Source organism: Monodon monoceros, unplaced genomic scaffold (genome assembly GCF_005190385.1).
Source record: "Monodon monoceros isolate NGI ecotype Baffin Bay Population unplaced genomic scaffold, NGI_Narwhal_1 Super_Scaffold_11, whole genome shotgun sequence".
Lineage (NCBI taxonomy): Eukaryota > Metazoa > Chordata > Mammalia > Artiodactyla > Monodontidae > Monodon > Monodon monoceros.
In genome coordinates this window covers 74,604,057-74,619,632 of record NW_021703767.1, presented here as the reverse complement: position 1 = coordinate 74,619,632, position 15,576 = coordinate 74,604,057, and the positions used below count along the sequence as shown (strand labels likewise).

The 15,576-nt window shown below is 35.4% G+C and overlaps 1 protein-coding gene across 5 annotated transcripts in view; it reads left to right on the top strand.

The window, feature by feature from the left end:
• OPA1 (OPA1 mitochondrial dynamin like GTPase) overlaps positions 1-15,576 on the top strand; it is a 93,963-nt gene that overhangs the window by 59,953 nt on the left and 18,434 nt on the right. For all 5 annotated transcript variants that reach the window (XM_029214980.1, XM_029214978.1, XM_029214977.1 and 2 more), the window contains 3 exons: positions 1,813-1,929; positions 8,670-8,763; positions 9,273-9,383. In XM_029214980.1, the coding sequence (XP_029070813.1) occupies positions 1,813-1,929; positions 8,670-8,763; positions 9,273-9,383 (322 nt within the window). The remainder of the gene's footprint in view (positions 1-1,812; positions 1,930-8,669; positions 8,764-9,272; positions 9,384-15,576) is intronic.

Here is a 15,576-nt window from a genome sequence, read left to right as displayed (position 1 = left end):
TGCTGAAAAGCATGAACTTGCTTCCTTAGTCTTTGTTTCTTGTAGTAAAATGTTACTACTTCTAATGTATTACTTAGATATTTAAGTGCTTAATTGTACTTTGATCCTGTGTACTTTTGCTGACAAAAAGAACTTGGCCATTTTGAGTGTGGAAACAGTTGAAATTTTATTCTCAGTGTTGCTTTAAGTATAATGCTTTAATTTGTAAATGGGGAACTTGAGACTTAGAAAAGGGAAGTTCTCTGGGCAAATTCAGCAGTAAGTTCTGGGAAAAGGGGAGAGACCCCACCGAGATCTCTGCACTACGTTACGCTGTTTCAGATTACAGAATGAAATTTTTGCTTAAATATGGCTCACTTAATATGTATGTTTTTTCAGTCAAATGTATCTTAATCAGGTATGAGTAAATTGGATAATACCTTTGGGTTCTATCTCATTTTCTTTCTTCATAATAAATATGAGGATATATAATTATAGTTTAGGCTACTTTTGCTTACCTTCATGATGCTTATTTGGAGAAAAATTTAAAAAAACAATTGTGTTTCTGGGCCTGTGTTCCCTAGTTAGTTAGGGTGTAAGGGATCAAAGCTTCATTTTAACATTAGCTTAAATTAGCTTAAGGGAACCCCATTTAGAAAAGTAATTCTAGTGAGGAAAACAATCATTTAAGAAGTTTCAGGGCCATGCATAGATTCTTGTAAAGATTTATTTGCTATTTATGTTTCTGCACTTGAGAAATGAGTATACTTAATTTAAAATCCACCAGAGGTCAGAACAAGAAAAGAAAACTGATGAAAAGAAACAGTTAAAGCTGCTATACATCTCATTGTTTATAAATTGAAAATGAAATTAAAACTAATGATTACATGAAATTATTAGTTGAATATAGATTTCATTTACCCACATTGGTCCTAGCTCTTACTAACAGTAAATTCTGTTCGGTTGGATACTTTTGAACTTTATAAGTGGTTAATACAATAGGAGGGACTTTATCCATATCTTAGGATATGAATTGGCTGTATATCTTACTTTCTGTGAGCGAGAAAGTATCAGATTTTTTCCAAGAGAAACTATGTTCACTGCATTTTGTGAAGCTATAAAATAGGTAGCAAAGTACTGTGATAAGAATAGTGGATAGACTAGATGTCAGGAGATGTGAATTCCAGTACACTTCCATTCTATTAGCTAGTAATACTGCCTTTAGTTATTGGTATAATCTCAGCCCCCTTTTCTCATCTGTCAAATGGTGATGATGATGCTTGTTCTACTTTCTCAACATTATTTTTGTTGTGCTTGAAAAAGGACAATGGTGTGGAAGACCTCTGAACACCCTAACAGACTATATAGTAATAAAGTGGTGGGGGTCATATTGCTGAAGGAACAATGAAATTTCATAACGAGAAAGGAAATGTTGTTGGGTTGATGGACATGGTCTGAGACCAGCTTCCTAGTCTGACTCTGACCTCTGACAAGGCTCACCACCTCTTTTTGCCTTGGACACCTTACCTCTAACTAGAGGAAGATAATCTCCACCCTCTCTACTCTACAAGATGATTAATAATAATGCTTGTTAGAAACACTGCAAATATTGAAGTATATAGACTGGTAAGGAGTCAGAGTACTAGTGGTCTAATCTTTACCTTGAAAAAAAATTTTTTAATGGATATAGAAGGTTGACAGAATAACAACATTGCCATTGGTTTTAATTAACTTTTTTATAAGTAAACTTTGTATATGACTTTTCAGAATGTGTTTGATCAACCTGGAGAGCATACAGTAACTCTTTGGTCTCTTTTCTTTTTATTATTTTAGATCAAGGATACTTGGCACCAAGTTTATAGAAGACATTTCTTAAAAACAGCTCTAAACCATTGTAACCTTTGTCGAAGAGGCTTCTATTACTACCAGAGGCATTTTGTAGATTCTGAGGTAAGGTTTCCAAAAACAAAGAGAAATGTTTTTTAGTGATAGTTGTTTAATTGCTTAAAAGTAAGCTTGAGGTTTAGCATTAACTTTTAAGTCTTTTGATCTTCTGAAAAAAAGTATGCGTAACTTATAGAGTGACCTAACTCTTATTTTTTCAAAGATATTTACCACTTTTGTAGTGATTACATTTTACATACATATCATCCCAGTGCATATTAGATCGTGTGCATATAATAGGCACTACAATATGTTTTAAAGATTTTTTTAAGAATTAACTTTATGTTAGAAAATAATACTTTACCATTATAGAAAGTAAATGGAATAAATAAATGTTAAGAAAAACAACCATGCAAAAGGAAACAATATTTTATAATCCCCCGACCTAGAAGTACTTTCAGTTAACATTTTTATGTATATCCGTTCACCTCTTTCTATACATGTTGTATGTATGTGTGTGTAGATATATAACATAACCATTTATTTGCATAATGGAAATAATAATGCACTACATTTTTTATCATGCTTTTCCCCCATATTATAATTCTTTATATCATGAAAATCTATTTTTTTGTTTTTGAATTTTTTTCTATTTATTTTTTTTATACAGCATGTTCTTATTAGTTACCAATTTTATTCATATTAGTGTATATATGTCAATCCCAATCTCCCAATTCATCCCACCACCACCACCCCTCTCCCTGCTTTCCCCCCTTGGTGTCCATATGTTTGTTCACTACATCAGTGTCTCTGTTTCTGCCTTGCAAACCAGTTCATCTGTACCATTTTTCTAGATTCCACATATATGCATTAATATACAACATTTGTTTTTCTCTTTCTGACTTACTTCACTCTGTATGACAGTCTCTAGGTCTATCCACGTCTCTACAAATGACCCAGTTTCGTTCCTTTTTATGGCTGAGTAATATTCCATTGTATATATGTACATTTTCTTTATCCATTCATCTTTCGATGGGCATTTAGGTTGCTTCCATAGCTGGCTATTGTAAAGAGTGCTGCAGTGAACATTGGGGTGCATGTGTCCTTTTGAATTATGGTTTTCTCTGTGTATATGCCCAGTAGTGGGATTGCTGGGTCATATGGTAATTCTGTTTTTAGTTTTTTAAGGAACCTCCATACTGTTCTCCATAGTGGCTGTATCAATTTACATTCCCACCTACAGTGCAAGAGGGTTCCCTTTTCTCCACACCCTCTCCAGCATTTGTTGTTTGTAGATTTTCTGATGATGCCCATTCTAGCCAGTGTGAGGTGATACCTCAGTGTAGTTTTGATTTCCATTTCTCTAATAATTAGTGATGTTGAGCAGCTTTTCATGTGCCTTTTGGGCATCTGTATGTCGTCTTTGGAGAAATGTCTACTTAGGTCTTCTGCCCATTTCTGGATTGGGTTGTTTGTTTTTTTAATATTGAGCTGCATGAGCTGTTTATATATTTTGGAGATTAACGCTTTCTCCATTGATTCATTTGCAAATGTTTTCTCCCATTCTGAGGGTTATCTTTTCGTCTTGTTTACAGTTTCCTTGCTGTGCAAAAGCTTTTAAGTTTCATTAGGTCCCATTTGTTTATTTTTGTTTTTATTTCCACTACTGTAGGAGGTGAGTCAAAAAAGATCTCGCTGTGATTTATATCAAAGAGTGTTCTTCCTAGGCTTTCCCGTAAGAGTTTTATAGTACCTGGTCTTACATTTAGGTCTTTAATCCATTTTGAGTTTATTTTTGTGTGTGGTGTTAGGGAGTGTTCTAATTTTATTCTTTTACATATAGCTGTCCAGTTTTCCCAGCACCACTTATTGAAGAGACTGTCCTTTCTCCATTGTATATCCTTGCCTCCTTTGTCATAGATTAGTTGATTATAGGTGCGTGGATTTATCTCTGGGCTTTCTATCCTGTTCTGTTGATCTATATTTCTGTTTTTGTGCCAGTACCATATTGTCTCGATTACTGTAGCTTTGTAGTATAGTCTGAAGTCAGGGAGCCTGATTCCTCCAGCTCCATTTTTCTTTCTCAAGATTGTTTTGGCTATTCAGGGTCTTTTGTGTTTCCATACAAATTGTGAAATTTTTTGTTCTAGTTCTGTGAAGAATGCCATTGGTAGTTGGATAGCGATTGCACTGAATCTGTAGATTGCTTTGGGTAGTATAGTCATTTTCACAATGTTGATTCTTCCAATCCAAGAACATGGTATATCTCTCCATCTGTTTGTATCTTCTTTAATTTCTTTCATCACTGTCTTATAGATTTCTGCATACAGGTCTTTTGTCTCCTTAGGTAGGCTTATTCCTAGATATTTAATTCTTTTTGCTGCAATGGTTAATGGGAGTGTTTCCTTAATTTCTGTTTTGGATTTTTCATCTTTATTGTATAGGAAAGCAAGAGATTTCTGTGCCTTAATTTTGTATCCTGCAACTTCACCAAATTCATTGATTAGCTCTAGTAGTTTTCTGGTGGCATCTTTAGGATTCTCTATGTATAGTATCATGTCATCTGCAAACAGTGGCAGTTTTACTTCTTCTTTTCCAATTTGTATTCCTTTTATTTCTTTTTCTTCTCTGATTACTGTGGCTAGGACTTCCAAAACTATGTAGAATAATAGTGGTGAGAGTGGACATCCTTGTCTTGTTCCCGATCTTAGAGGAAATGCTTTCAGTTTTTCACCATTGAGAATGATGTTTGCTTTGGGTTTGTCATATATGGCGTTTATCATGTTGAGATAGGTTCCCTCTGTGCCCACTGTCTGGAGAGTTTTCATCATGAATGGGTGTTGAATTTTGTCAAAAGCTTTTTCTGCATCTAGTGAGATGATCATATGGTTTTTATTCTTCAGTTTGTTAATATGGTGTATCACATTGATTGATTTGCATATTTTGAAGAATCCTTGCATCCCTGGGATAAATTGCACTTCATCATGCTGTATGACCCTTTCAGTGTGTTGCTAGATTCTGTTTGCTAGGATTTTGTTGAGGATTTTTTAATCTAAATTCATCAGTGATATTGGTCTGTAATTTTCTTTTTTTGTAGTATCTTTGTCTGGTTTTGGCATCAGGGTGATGGTGGCCTTGTAGAATGAGTTTGGGAGTGTTCTTCCTCTGTTCCAATTTTTTGGAAGAGTTTGAGAAGGATGGGTGTTAGCTCTTCTAAATGTTTGATAGAAATCACCTGTGAAGCCATATGGTCCTGGGCTTTTATTTGTTGGGAGATTTTTAATCACGGTTTCATTACTTGTGATTGGTCTGTTCATATTTTCTATTTCTTCCTGGTTCAGTCTTGGAAGGTTATACCTTTCTAAGAATTTGTCCATTTCTTCCAGGTTGTCCATTTTACTGGCATACAGTTGCTTGTAGTAGTCTCTTAGGATGCTTTGTATATCTGCAGTGTCTGTTGTAACTTCTCCTTTTTCATTTTTAATTTTACTGATTTGAGTCCTCTTCCTCTTTTTCTGGATGCATCTGGCTAAAGGTTTATCAATTTTGTTTATCTTTTCAAAGAACCAGCTTTAGTTTTATTGATCTTTGCTATTGTTTTCTTGTTTTTATTTCATTTATTTCTACTCTCATGTTTATTATTTCTTTCCTTCTACTAACTTTGGGTTTTGTTTGTTCTCTCTCCAGTTCCTTTAGGTGTAACTTTAGGTTGTTTGTTTGAGATTTTTCTTGTTTCTTGAGGTAGGATTGTATTGCTATAAACTTCCCTCTTAGAACTGCTTTTGCTGCATCGCATAGGTTTTGGTTTGTCGTGTTTTCATTGTCATTTGTCTCTAGGTGTTTTTTGATCTCCTCTTTGATTTCTTCTGTGATCTCTTGGTTATTTAGTAACATATTTTTTAACCTCCATGTGTTTGTGTCTTTTATGTTTTTTCCCCTGTAATTTATTTCTAATCTCATAGCATTGTGGTCGGAAAAAATGCTTGATATGATTTCAGTTTTCTTGAATTTACCACGGCTTGATTTGTGACCCAGGATGTGATCTGTCCTGGAGAATGTTCCATGTGCACTTGAGAAGAAAGTGTAATCTGCTGTTTTTAGATGGAATGTCCTATAAATAGCCATTAAATCTATCTGGTCTGTTGTGTCATTTAAAGCTTGTGTTTCCTTTTTAATTTTCTGTTTGGATGATGTGTCCATTGGTGTAAGTAAGGTGTTGAAGTCCCCCACTATTGTGTTCCTGTTGATTTCCTCTTTTATAGCTGTTAGCATTTGCCTTATGTATTGAGGTGCTCCTATGTTGGATGCATATATATTTATAATTGTTATATCTTCTTGGATTGATCCCTTGATCATATGTAGTGTCCTTCCTTGTCTCTTGTAACTTTCTTTATTTTAAAGTCTATTTTATCTGATAAGAGTATTGCTACTCCAGCTTTCTTTTGATTTCCATTTACATGGAATATCTTTTTCCATCCCCTCACTTTCAGTCTGTATGTGTCCCTAGTTTGAAGTGGGTCTCTTGTCGACAGCATATATATGGGTTTTATTTTTGTATCCGTTCAGTGAACCTGTGTCTTTTGGTTGGAGCATTTAATCCATTCACATTTAAGGTAATTATCAATATGTATGTTCCTATTACCATTATGTTAATTGTTTTGGGTTTGCTTTTGCAGGTCCTTCTCTTGTGTTTCCCACTTAGAGAAGTTCCTTTAGCATGTGTTGTAGAGCTGGTTTTGTGGTGCTGAATTCTCTTAGCTTTTGCTTGTCTAAAGCTTTTGATTTCTCTGTCAAATCTGAATGAGATCCCTGCCGGGTAGAGTGATCTTGGTTGTAGGTTCTTCCCTTGCATCACTTTAAATATATCGTGCCACTGCCTTCTGGCCTACAGAGTTTCTGCTGAGAAATCAGCTGACAAACTTATGGGAATTCCCTTGTATGTTGTTTGTTGCTTTTCCCTTGTTGCATTTAATATTTTTTCATTATCTTTTGTCAACTTGATTACTGAGTTTCTTGCATGTTCCTCCTGTGGCTTATCCTGCCTGGGACTCTCTGAGCTTCCTGAACTTAGGTGACTATTTCCTTTCCCATGTAGGGAAGTTTTCAGCAGTTATCTCTTCAGATATTTTCTCAGGTCCTTTCTTTCTCTCTTCTCCTTCTGGCACCCTATGATGAGAATGTTGGTGTGTTTAATGTTGTCCCAGAGGTCTCTTAGGCTGTCTTTCTTTCTTTTCATTCTTTTTTCTTTATTGTGTTCCACAGCAGTGAATTCCACTATTTTGTCTTCCAGGTCACTTATCTGTTTTTCTGCCTCAGTTATTCTGCTATTGAGTCCTTCTAGGGTATTATTCATTTCACTTATTGTATTGTTCATCTCTGTTTGTTCTTCAATTCTTCTAGGTCTTTGTTAAACATTTCTTGCATCTTCTTGATCTTTGCCTCCATTCTTTTTCCGAGGTCCTGGATCATCTTCACTCTCATTATTCTGAATTCTTTTTCTGGAAGGTTGCCTATCTCCACTTCATTTAATTGTTTTCCTGGGGTTTTATTTTGTTCCTTCATCTGGTACATAGTCCTCTGCCTTTTCATTTTGTCTGTCTTTCTGTGAATGTGGTTTACATTCCACAGGCTGCAGGATTATAGTTCTTGTTTCTGGTGTCTGCCCTTTGGTGGATGAGGCTATCTAAGAGGCTTGTGCAAGCTTCCTCCGTGAAAATCTTGCTTTAAATAATTCTTTAAAAGAACTGTAGAAAGTTGTTAGAATGGACAACTGCACTTTAATGTCACATTTTACAAAGTAACCCCTAGGTGGCGGTAAACTAATGTATTTTGAGCTTTTTCATACAAGGATAAATGCTTTTTAAAGTGTCCTTCTGAAAGAGCTCTGTTAATCAGCGATCTTATTTGAGACCCCTAAAATGTTTTTCTTTTGCATTTTCAGCAGCTTAAAAGAAATTTGTGTTTAAATGTGCCCGTGTAAAAATTGGCAAGTTGTTTGCATAATTTTCATTGTTAGTAAGACCTCTCTATTGAATAAGCTTTCTTTCTTTTCTTTCTTTCTCTTTCTTTCTTGCTTTCTTGCTTTTTCCCTTTCTTGCTTTCAAAAAGGAATATGCTATTTTTTTAATTGAAATATAGTTGATTTACTATTTTATATTTGTTTCAGGTATACAGAATAGTGATTCAATATTTTTATAGATTATACTCCATTTAAAGTTATTGTAAAATATTGGCTGTATTTCCCTGTACTGTACAATATATCCTTGTAGCTTATTTATTTTATACATAGTTGTTTGTACTACTTAATCTCCTACCCCTGTTTTACTCCTCACCCAGAGGATAAGCTTTTTTAAAACATCGTTAATGTATTTGCATATGCAGCTGAATTTCAAAAGTGGCTTGAGTGTACACTCAAAGAACAGAGCTTAGCTTAAGGGCATATTTAAGATAACATGATTGTTAGTTGAACTAAAGGCTAAGTAAGGATATATTCTGTGAACTTCTGCTTGTATATAGCATAATGAAATTCTCTACTTCCCAAGTTTACTTGATTTGTCATTGGAATCAAAACAAAGCCATGTAGCTGTGGTGCAGATAAAACCCAAATCATGTAGAACTTTGTGGTTCCTGTGCAGAAAAAATGCAGTAGGTCCTATCTACAAGAGGAATATATGTATTAGGTAAATCTGATTATTTTTTATTAAAGCAGAGGCTGTAGGTACTGACTTCAGGAATTTTATGTGTTCATGATTGTGGTTTTCATTTTTAAGTTTGCATCTGGTAATCTTTATTACCTAATATTTCAGTTGGAATGCAATGATGTTGTCCTGTTTTGGCGAATACAGCGAATGCTTGCTATCACTGCAAATACTTTAAGACAGCAACTTACAAACACTGAAGGTAAGCCACAGAAGGAGCACTTTCTAATTTGACATGAAAAATAACAGTAATAACATTTCATTTTAAATGGATGGATGCCAAAACATTTCCTGAATATTAGATTTATTAGAAGACCAAAAATTATAATTTGCCTTTAAAATAGTAATGAAAATAAACCATAATTGAAAAAGATGGGAGGTAAACATACCAGGAGTCTTTCTTCATTACACAAAAACTCTGTTAGGAAAGGACTCCTAAGCATCACTTAGGTTTTTTGGGGAATCTGTACTTCCATTAAAATGTTAGGGCTTAAGAATAGGACTTTCTCTGAGGATATGTGTTAGTTTCATGTTGATAAAAGTACTGCATAACAGGTAGATATTCTCCCTATAACTGAGAAGTCTGAACTTAACAATAGATTTATCGTGATGAGAAAAATAAGAACTTGCTCTCCATATATTGTTAGCTTTATCATCCTTGTGCCTTCATAAAAATCATGCTTCTCATATTTCTTTATTTGCTTTAAACAGTCAGGCGACTAGAGAAAAATGTTAAAGAGGTACTGGAAGATTTTGCTGAAGATAGTGAGAAGAAGGTGAAATTGCTTACTGGTAAACGAGCTCAACTGGCTGAAGACCTCAGTAAGTAATCCTTCCTGCCCTCCATCTCACTGCCTTTTCACCTTCCACACGTCCATTTATTTCTCCATCTCATTTTAAACTTATAGAAAAGTATGTACAAAGAGCTTTTTCCCCCTGAACTGTTTGAAAGTTGCTGACCTGAAGTTCCCTCAGTTCCAAGTACTTTAACGTGTGTTTTTTAGAAACAAGAATTTTCTCCTAGCAACCATCAAAATCGGGATGTTAATAACACTGATAAATTACTACATCTAATTTTCAGACTCCATGCAAGTTTCACCTGTTGTCCTAATATTGTCCTTCCACACGAGATGTTCCATATTTATCTTGCGCTTTCCCTGACCAAGCTTCCCTTTTTGGAGAATGAGATTTAGAAATCAAGAACTAGGAATCAGATATGTTCATCATTATTGAAATATCACTGTTCCCAGACCCACTTGGTGGAGCGAAGGAACAAATACGATGTGTGTGCATGCGCATATATACACATATTTACACCTGTATTTCTAATCATATGTATATATCTGTATTGAAAACCATAAGTTGACACCGGTGCTTTCCATTTTAATCTAATAATAACGAGTTCATTCTAATTTTTTCCTTTATTTGTAATTCCTTTTTCTGACAGTGATAAATCTGGCTCTACGTATCTTTAATATATTTCCTTATTTTGATCAGTCCTCTTATATGTAACCAAACTTGCTACTGTCCCCTTCATTGCACAAATGTCCTTCTTACCCAGCTCGGTTCTTATCGCCCAACTCCAGGCCACTACCACAATACCTTACCCTGTGTTGACACCCTTTCCACCTCATCTAGGCTCTGACATTCTGTGCCAGGTTGCCCTTCCTAATGGAGTCCTTTATACTGAGCTCATGCTCTGACACTGCCAGGCATCTCTCTCTCTCATTCTTCCTACCCCCTGCTCGGCTACACAAGGACTCTTCCTCACCTGAAGCCCAACCGTGCTTTTGTAGAGATACTGTTTTCATCCTGCTATGCTATGGCCGCCTGCGCTGACTCTCCTCCTACACGGATCCTCTCCTCACTGCTGGGCAGGTCACGAACACCCTCTTACACCTGGTCTGGCTTTAACACCTATACCAGGGTGATATGGCTCCCCACCTTCAGCCCCCAACCTAGCTGTGCCCTGTTAGTCACTTTGTCACTTTGTTTTTGGGGGCTTTGGGGGGGTGCGGAGGGACATTTGGTTTTTCTTTGAATGCTAGTGAATTCCTAGCTTTAAGATGTTTGGATTGCCTATTAAGATTTACTTAGATACTTGAGAACCCAAGGAAATCAGTGAGAAGTTAATATTATTAAATAAAAATGAAAATACTGGTGGTTAGTGCTTCTGTTTGAGTTTACCTTGTTACAAGTTTCCCTTATTTCAACTTCATGAAACAGTATTTTTTTCTTTCAATGTAAACTTAAATTTACTATCTATGAATTTTCTGATATCCAGAAGGTAGCACATGCTCAACCAAAAGCAGTTCTTCACATTTGAAAACAGTTTCTAAGCTGAATGTTTAGCACTACAATACAACCCCTAGAACATCCAAGTGAAACCAAGCAGCGCTTTCCTGTCTTCTGCTGTGTGCCAGAGCAGCGTGTTCTCCTCCACTGCCTGTCCTCTCTTTCTCTCTCCTCCCTACTATCTCAGCTTCCTATTTCTTTCTCTTTTCCTTCTTTCTTTAGGTAATCTTTTTTTGAAACATATCTCACTTTAACTTTTATTTCCATCTTCTGTTGCTATTCTTCCAGTTTTTTCATGCTGCCTTGGTGGTGTAGTTAAGTCTGTGCTAACTCATAGAAGGCCTGTGCTTAAATCTGAACTACCATGTACTAGCTGTGTTATCTTAGGCAGGGTATCTTCCACAGCCTTAGCTTCTTTGTAAGAATGATACTATAATAGTTTTTTTTTTTACAGGGTTGGTAGGGGAATTGGTTCAAAAAAACATTTGGAAGTTTCTGGTTCATAATTTCATGCTAAATTAGTACTGTTACAGGAAGAGATGTGTCAGTATCACAGTGTATACAGGTCTATTTCTTTTGTATCCCTCGAGACATAGTTATCAGACAGTGAAATACTTCCATGTGTTTTACCAGCATATACATTTTTAAGTGATGAGAAAATATGTCTTTTCTCATGTTTTATAATAGAGTCTTGTGTAACCCCATCATTTTCTACTCCCAATTTGATTGTTTAAGGAAAGTGTATTGCTAACACAAATTTGTGCACTGTCAAGCCAAGTCTTATGTTTTCCTGAGAAAGTACTCATATGACTCCCTTGAAATGATTTACTACTTTTGTATATATATAATTATTGTCGTGTTAATGTACCAAATAATGTCCTTGGAAGCAAGTGTTTGACCAGTGACTCAGCCTGATCAGTCACACTAAAGGAGATGAGCCATGACTTTGTCCATTAGTTGAAAAAAAATCTTGAGAGTACCTTTTCCTTACTGTTTATGTTTAGTCTAACACTTGCGAATATGGTCATGGATACTTTCAGCCAGTAAACTGTCACAGTTTAATGGTTACTACTGTCTTACACAGATCAAAGTTCCTAGTATAGCATATTCAATTAGAATATGGTAAGTCGGTTAATGAAATTTAGAGAAAGGGAGTCAGAGTTTTTGTTTGTTTGTTTTTACTACAGTTTCAAAATGGTACAGGGTAGATTATTGTAGAGATTGGTAGAAGTTTGATGCATCATATATTTTGCCAGTTTTAAACGTGCCCAATTTCAGATCATTTCACCACTTTACTTTGGGGATTCTTTGACTGGTTGTCCTTTAAGATGAGTACATAAGTAGTATGGTATTCTCTCATATTCTGGAGAAAATACACCATGTTCAATATTGAAGTGAAGCCACAAGCTAGAGTTAGGAAGATGAAAGAAATGAAAGAAGAGCTTGCCTCTTCTAGTTCTAGGAGCCTTATGAGATGAGGAGGCATACAAGGAACCAGGACTCTGGAGATGCAGTGGATTCCATAGGTGGAGCAGGGGAAGGTCAGGAGGAACCTGGGACATCTTAGGATATAGAAAGTAAGGAAGTAGTTGAAGGATGATAGGGACAGGTCAACAAGATACAGAAGCCAATGTGCAGAGGTTCCTGTTGGCCAGAACTAGGACAGTTTGGGCATCAATATAAAAAGGACAGTTATAAACTATAATCCATTGAATGAAACAGGAGTCCATAAATTGATAATTATATAAGTAAATGAATAAAATCAGTGATGAGGAATGGGATGTTTGTATAATCACACAAACTATCTCCATGCAAAATAATTGAAAAGGAAAAAAGAGTAACTTTAAAGTGGGGAAGCCTGGTAACCACCTTAATCAAGTGGTCACAGTAATATTATCAGTAGTAGTCAAATCAGAACTGTGTGCCACCTTATAGAATGCAGTGAGAAGAACCCAGCGTCACTTCTATGATTTTCTTACCTTCAATGTATAACTTAAATTCAATCATAAGGATACATCAGAAAAACCCCAATTAAAGCACAGTCTACAAAATAACTGGCTTGTAATCTTTAAAATGTATCAAGATCATGAGAGACAAGGGAAGACTGAGGAACTGTTCCAGGTTGAGGGAGACTAAAGAACAAGAAAACAAAATACAATGCATGATCCTGAACTAGGTCTTTTTGCTCTAAAGGACGTTCATGGGACAGTTGGTGGGAATCTAAGGGTTACATGGTAGTAATACTTCACTGTTAATTTTTAAACCTTGTTAGATTGGGATTATTTAGGAAAATATCCTTATTTGTAGCTACTACACAGAATATTTGGGGCTTGTGGGGCATAATGACAGTAAATGATTCAGGAAAAATGTTCTTTGTAGTATTCTTACAACTGTTGCCTAAGTCTGAGAAAAGGGTAAAAAAGTATTTAATTTTGTTTTTATAGCTGACAATGGATCAGGGATCATATGAAAATAATTTAGAGATAATGAGACTTTTGAAAACATGACCTCTGAAGATGTTGAAAGACTGGGTTGCCTCATGGACGGTTTAGTAAAATACATAGCTAATCTTTCCACCTTATTCCTTTTTTGCATTGTCTAGTCATACTCAGAACTGTCTGGTGTTTAAATATGTTCACTATGACCTTGATGAAATTCTTTTGATTTTATAGTGAATTTTATCTCAAAGGATTTTTTATAGATACTTAAATACAGCATTAATTTAGTTAAAATCTATTTGGATTCCCAGCATAGTTTTTAATAATGTGTCCAATGTATTTACTGAAACAGACCGCAATTTTAAAACGCTTTCTTTGAAGAGGAAAAAATTGGCATGTTACAGCTCAATTTAAAATGTTTCTTTCTATAATGATCTGCTTATGATTTATAAGATGTATTTTATGATTGTCATTATATAAAATAAGTAATAGTGCTAACATCTCACAGACTTTTTTTTGGAGTTTATTCTCCATCCCAGCCTGGAAACTGAGTGTCTGGACACTGGTAACAACTGCTAGTAATGTTGCTAAACTGAGTTTCATCAGAACAGCATGGGATTCTTTTATTGTTTGCCCTGTAAATATCGTATCAACCTAGCTTACTGTGAGTTTTTGGACCTTGATATCAGTTGCGTGGGGTTTAGAGCTTAGGTTTCTTTTTTAACTCTTGTTCACTATTTCCTGTGTACATAATCAAAGAATCGCTGATACCCAGGAATTAAAGGCGTATTACTGATCATTTAGATTGTTCTCTTTTTATTTTACAATAAATTCCTTTTCATTTTTGTATCGAAACTTGAATCTATTTATGAATATAAACTAATATTTGAATAAATTTCCTGTGCCAGATATTAGGTTATGTGTTTAACATGCAGTCTCATAGGTATAGTCATTTTTCTCATGTTATAGAAAAAGAAACGGCAGCCTAAGAAACACACAGATAGTAACCGGTGAAGCCAAGATTTGAGCCCAGGTCTTTTAACTACTCTGCTGAACTAATTTGAGAAGAAAACCCCAAGGTGTTAGACAATATAATTATATAAAATGGCCTTCTGTATTTGGAGGCTCCCATAGTTAACAGTGTCCTTTACGGAGAGGGTCAAAAAAGACGTTAGTTATGACCGTGATAATCATCATGATCCTTATCATCCTCTGTACTTCGTACACTAAAAAAATTTTGCAGCTTAAACTTTCAAGCAATATGAAAACTTTGATAGCATTAGAACATCTGGGTAAGAGAACACAGAAGTATAAATGAAGCCAGTAAACAGATGGAAGGAAGTTAATTTTCTTTATGTGACTTGTTAAATTGTCTTGAAGTACACTCAGTTGAATTCCGCGATAGGTAAGTAGTATCAAAGTTGTCCAAAGTTCAGACACAGCTTTTCAGTGTGGTGTGTTTGTACTTAGAGACTTAAAATCCAGCTGTAACAGATACAGAATCTTTACTTGAGCATATGGCTGTTATTCTAAGTTGAGGCTTTTTGTCGAACTTGTCTGGGAGTGTTGAAATGTTTTATAATAAACTTCAGAGTATTTCTTCATATTTCTTGTACTTTACATGAAGAGAGGATATGCTTCAGTCAAAACGAATGTTTCATATTTACATCTATACATGAAGAGAAGACATGCTTCAGTCAAAACCGAATATTTCATATTTACATCTATCTCATTTACTAATGAAATATGAAAACAGTCTTAAACCTTTTTACTTGGGCTACCATTACACAGGCTTATTTTAATGATAATAGTTTGATGTCCTCAATGTTAAAAACAGTGTAGCTTAAAGAGGCTGGTAAATTAGAATTTTCCAATATCCGCAGCTTTTTTTCTCCCGTGGTTAATTTGCTCTGCTGACTCTCTACACGAGGTGGCAACAGCTGGCCTTTTTACTAGAGGTCCGGGGATTAGAGAAGCAGTCTCAGCAGCATGCTCGGCCTCTTGCCTCTGTTGACTGTTCTTTATTGTTTGATGCCTGAGCATCTCCCAGACAGCCGGCAATTGTTTCTTGAAACTAAAGTTTGTTTCTCTTGGCAATATACAATGCTGGTGGGGCTTGTCTTTGTGTCTCCTTACTTTCCCAGTCTCCTCTTATCCTCCATCCTATGCTTTCTCTTGATAATTAGAATGGAGGAAAGATACAGGCTTTCTATCTTAGTGTGCAGGAGATTCAGTTTTGATGCTAAAAACTTAGAAATATAGATGACAGATGGAAATTTCTT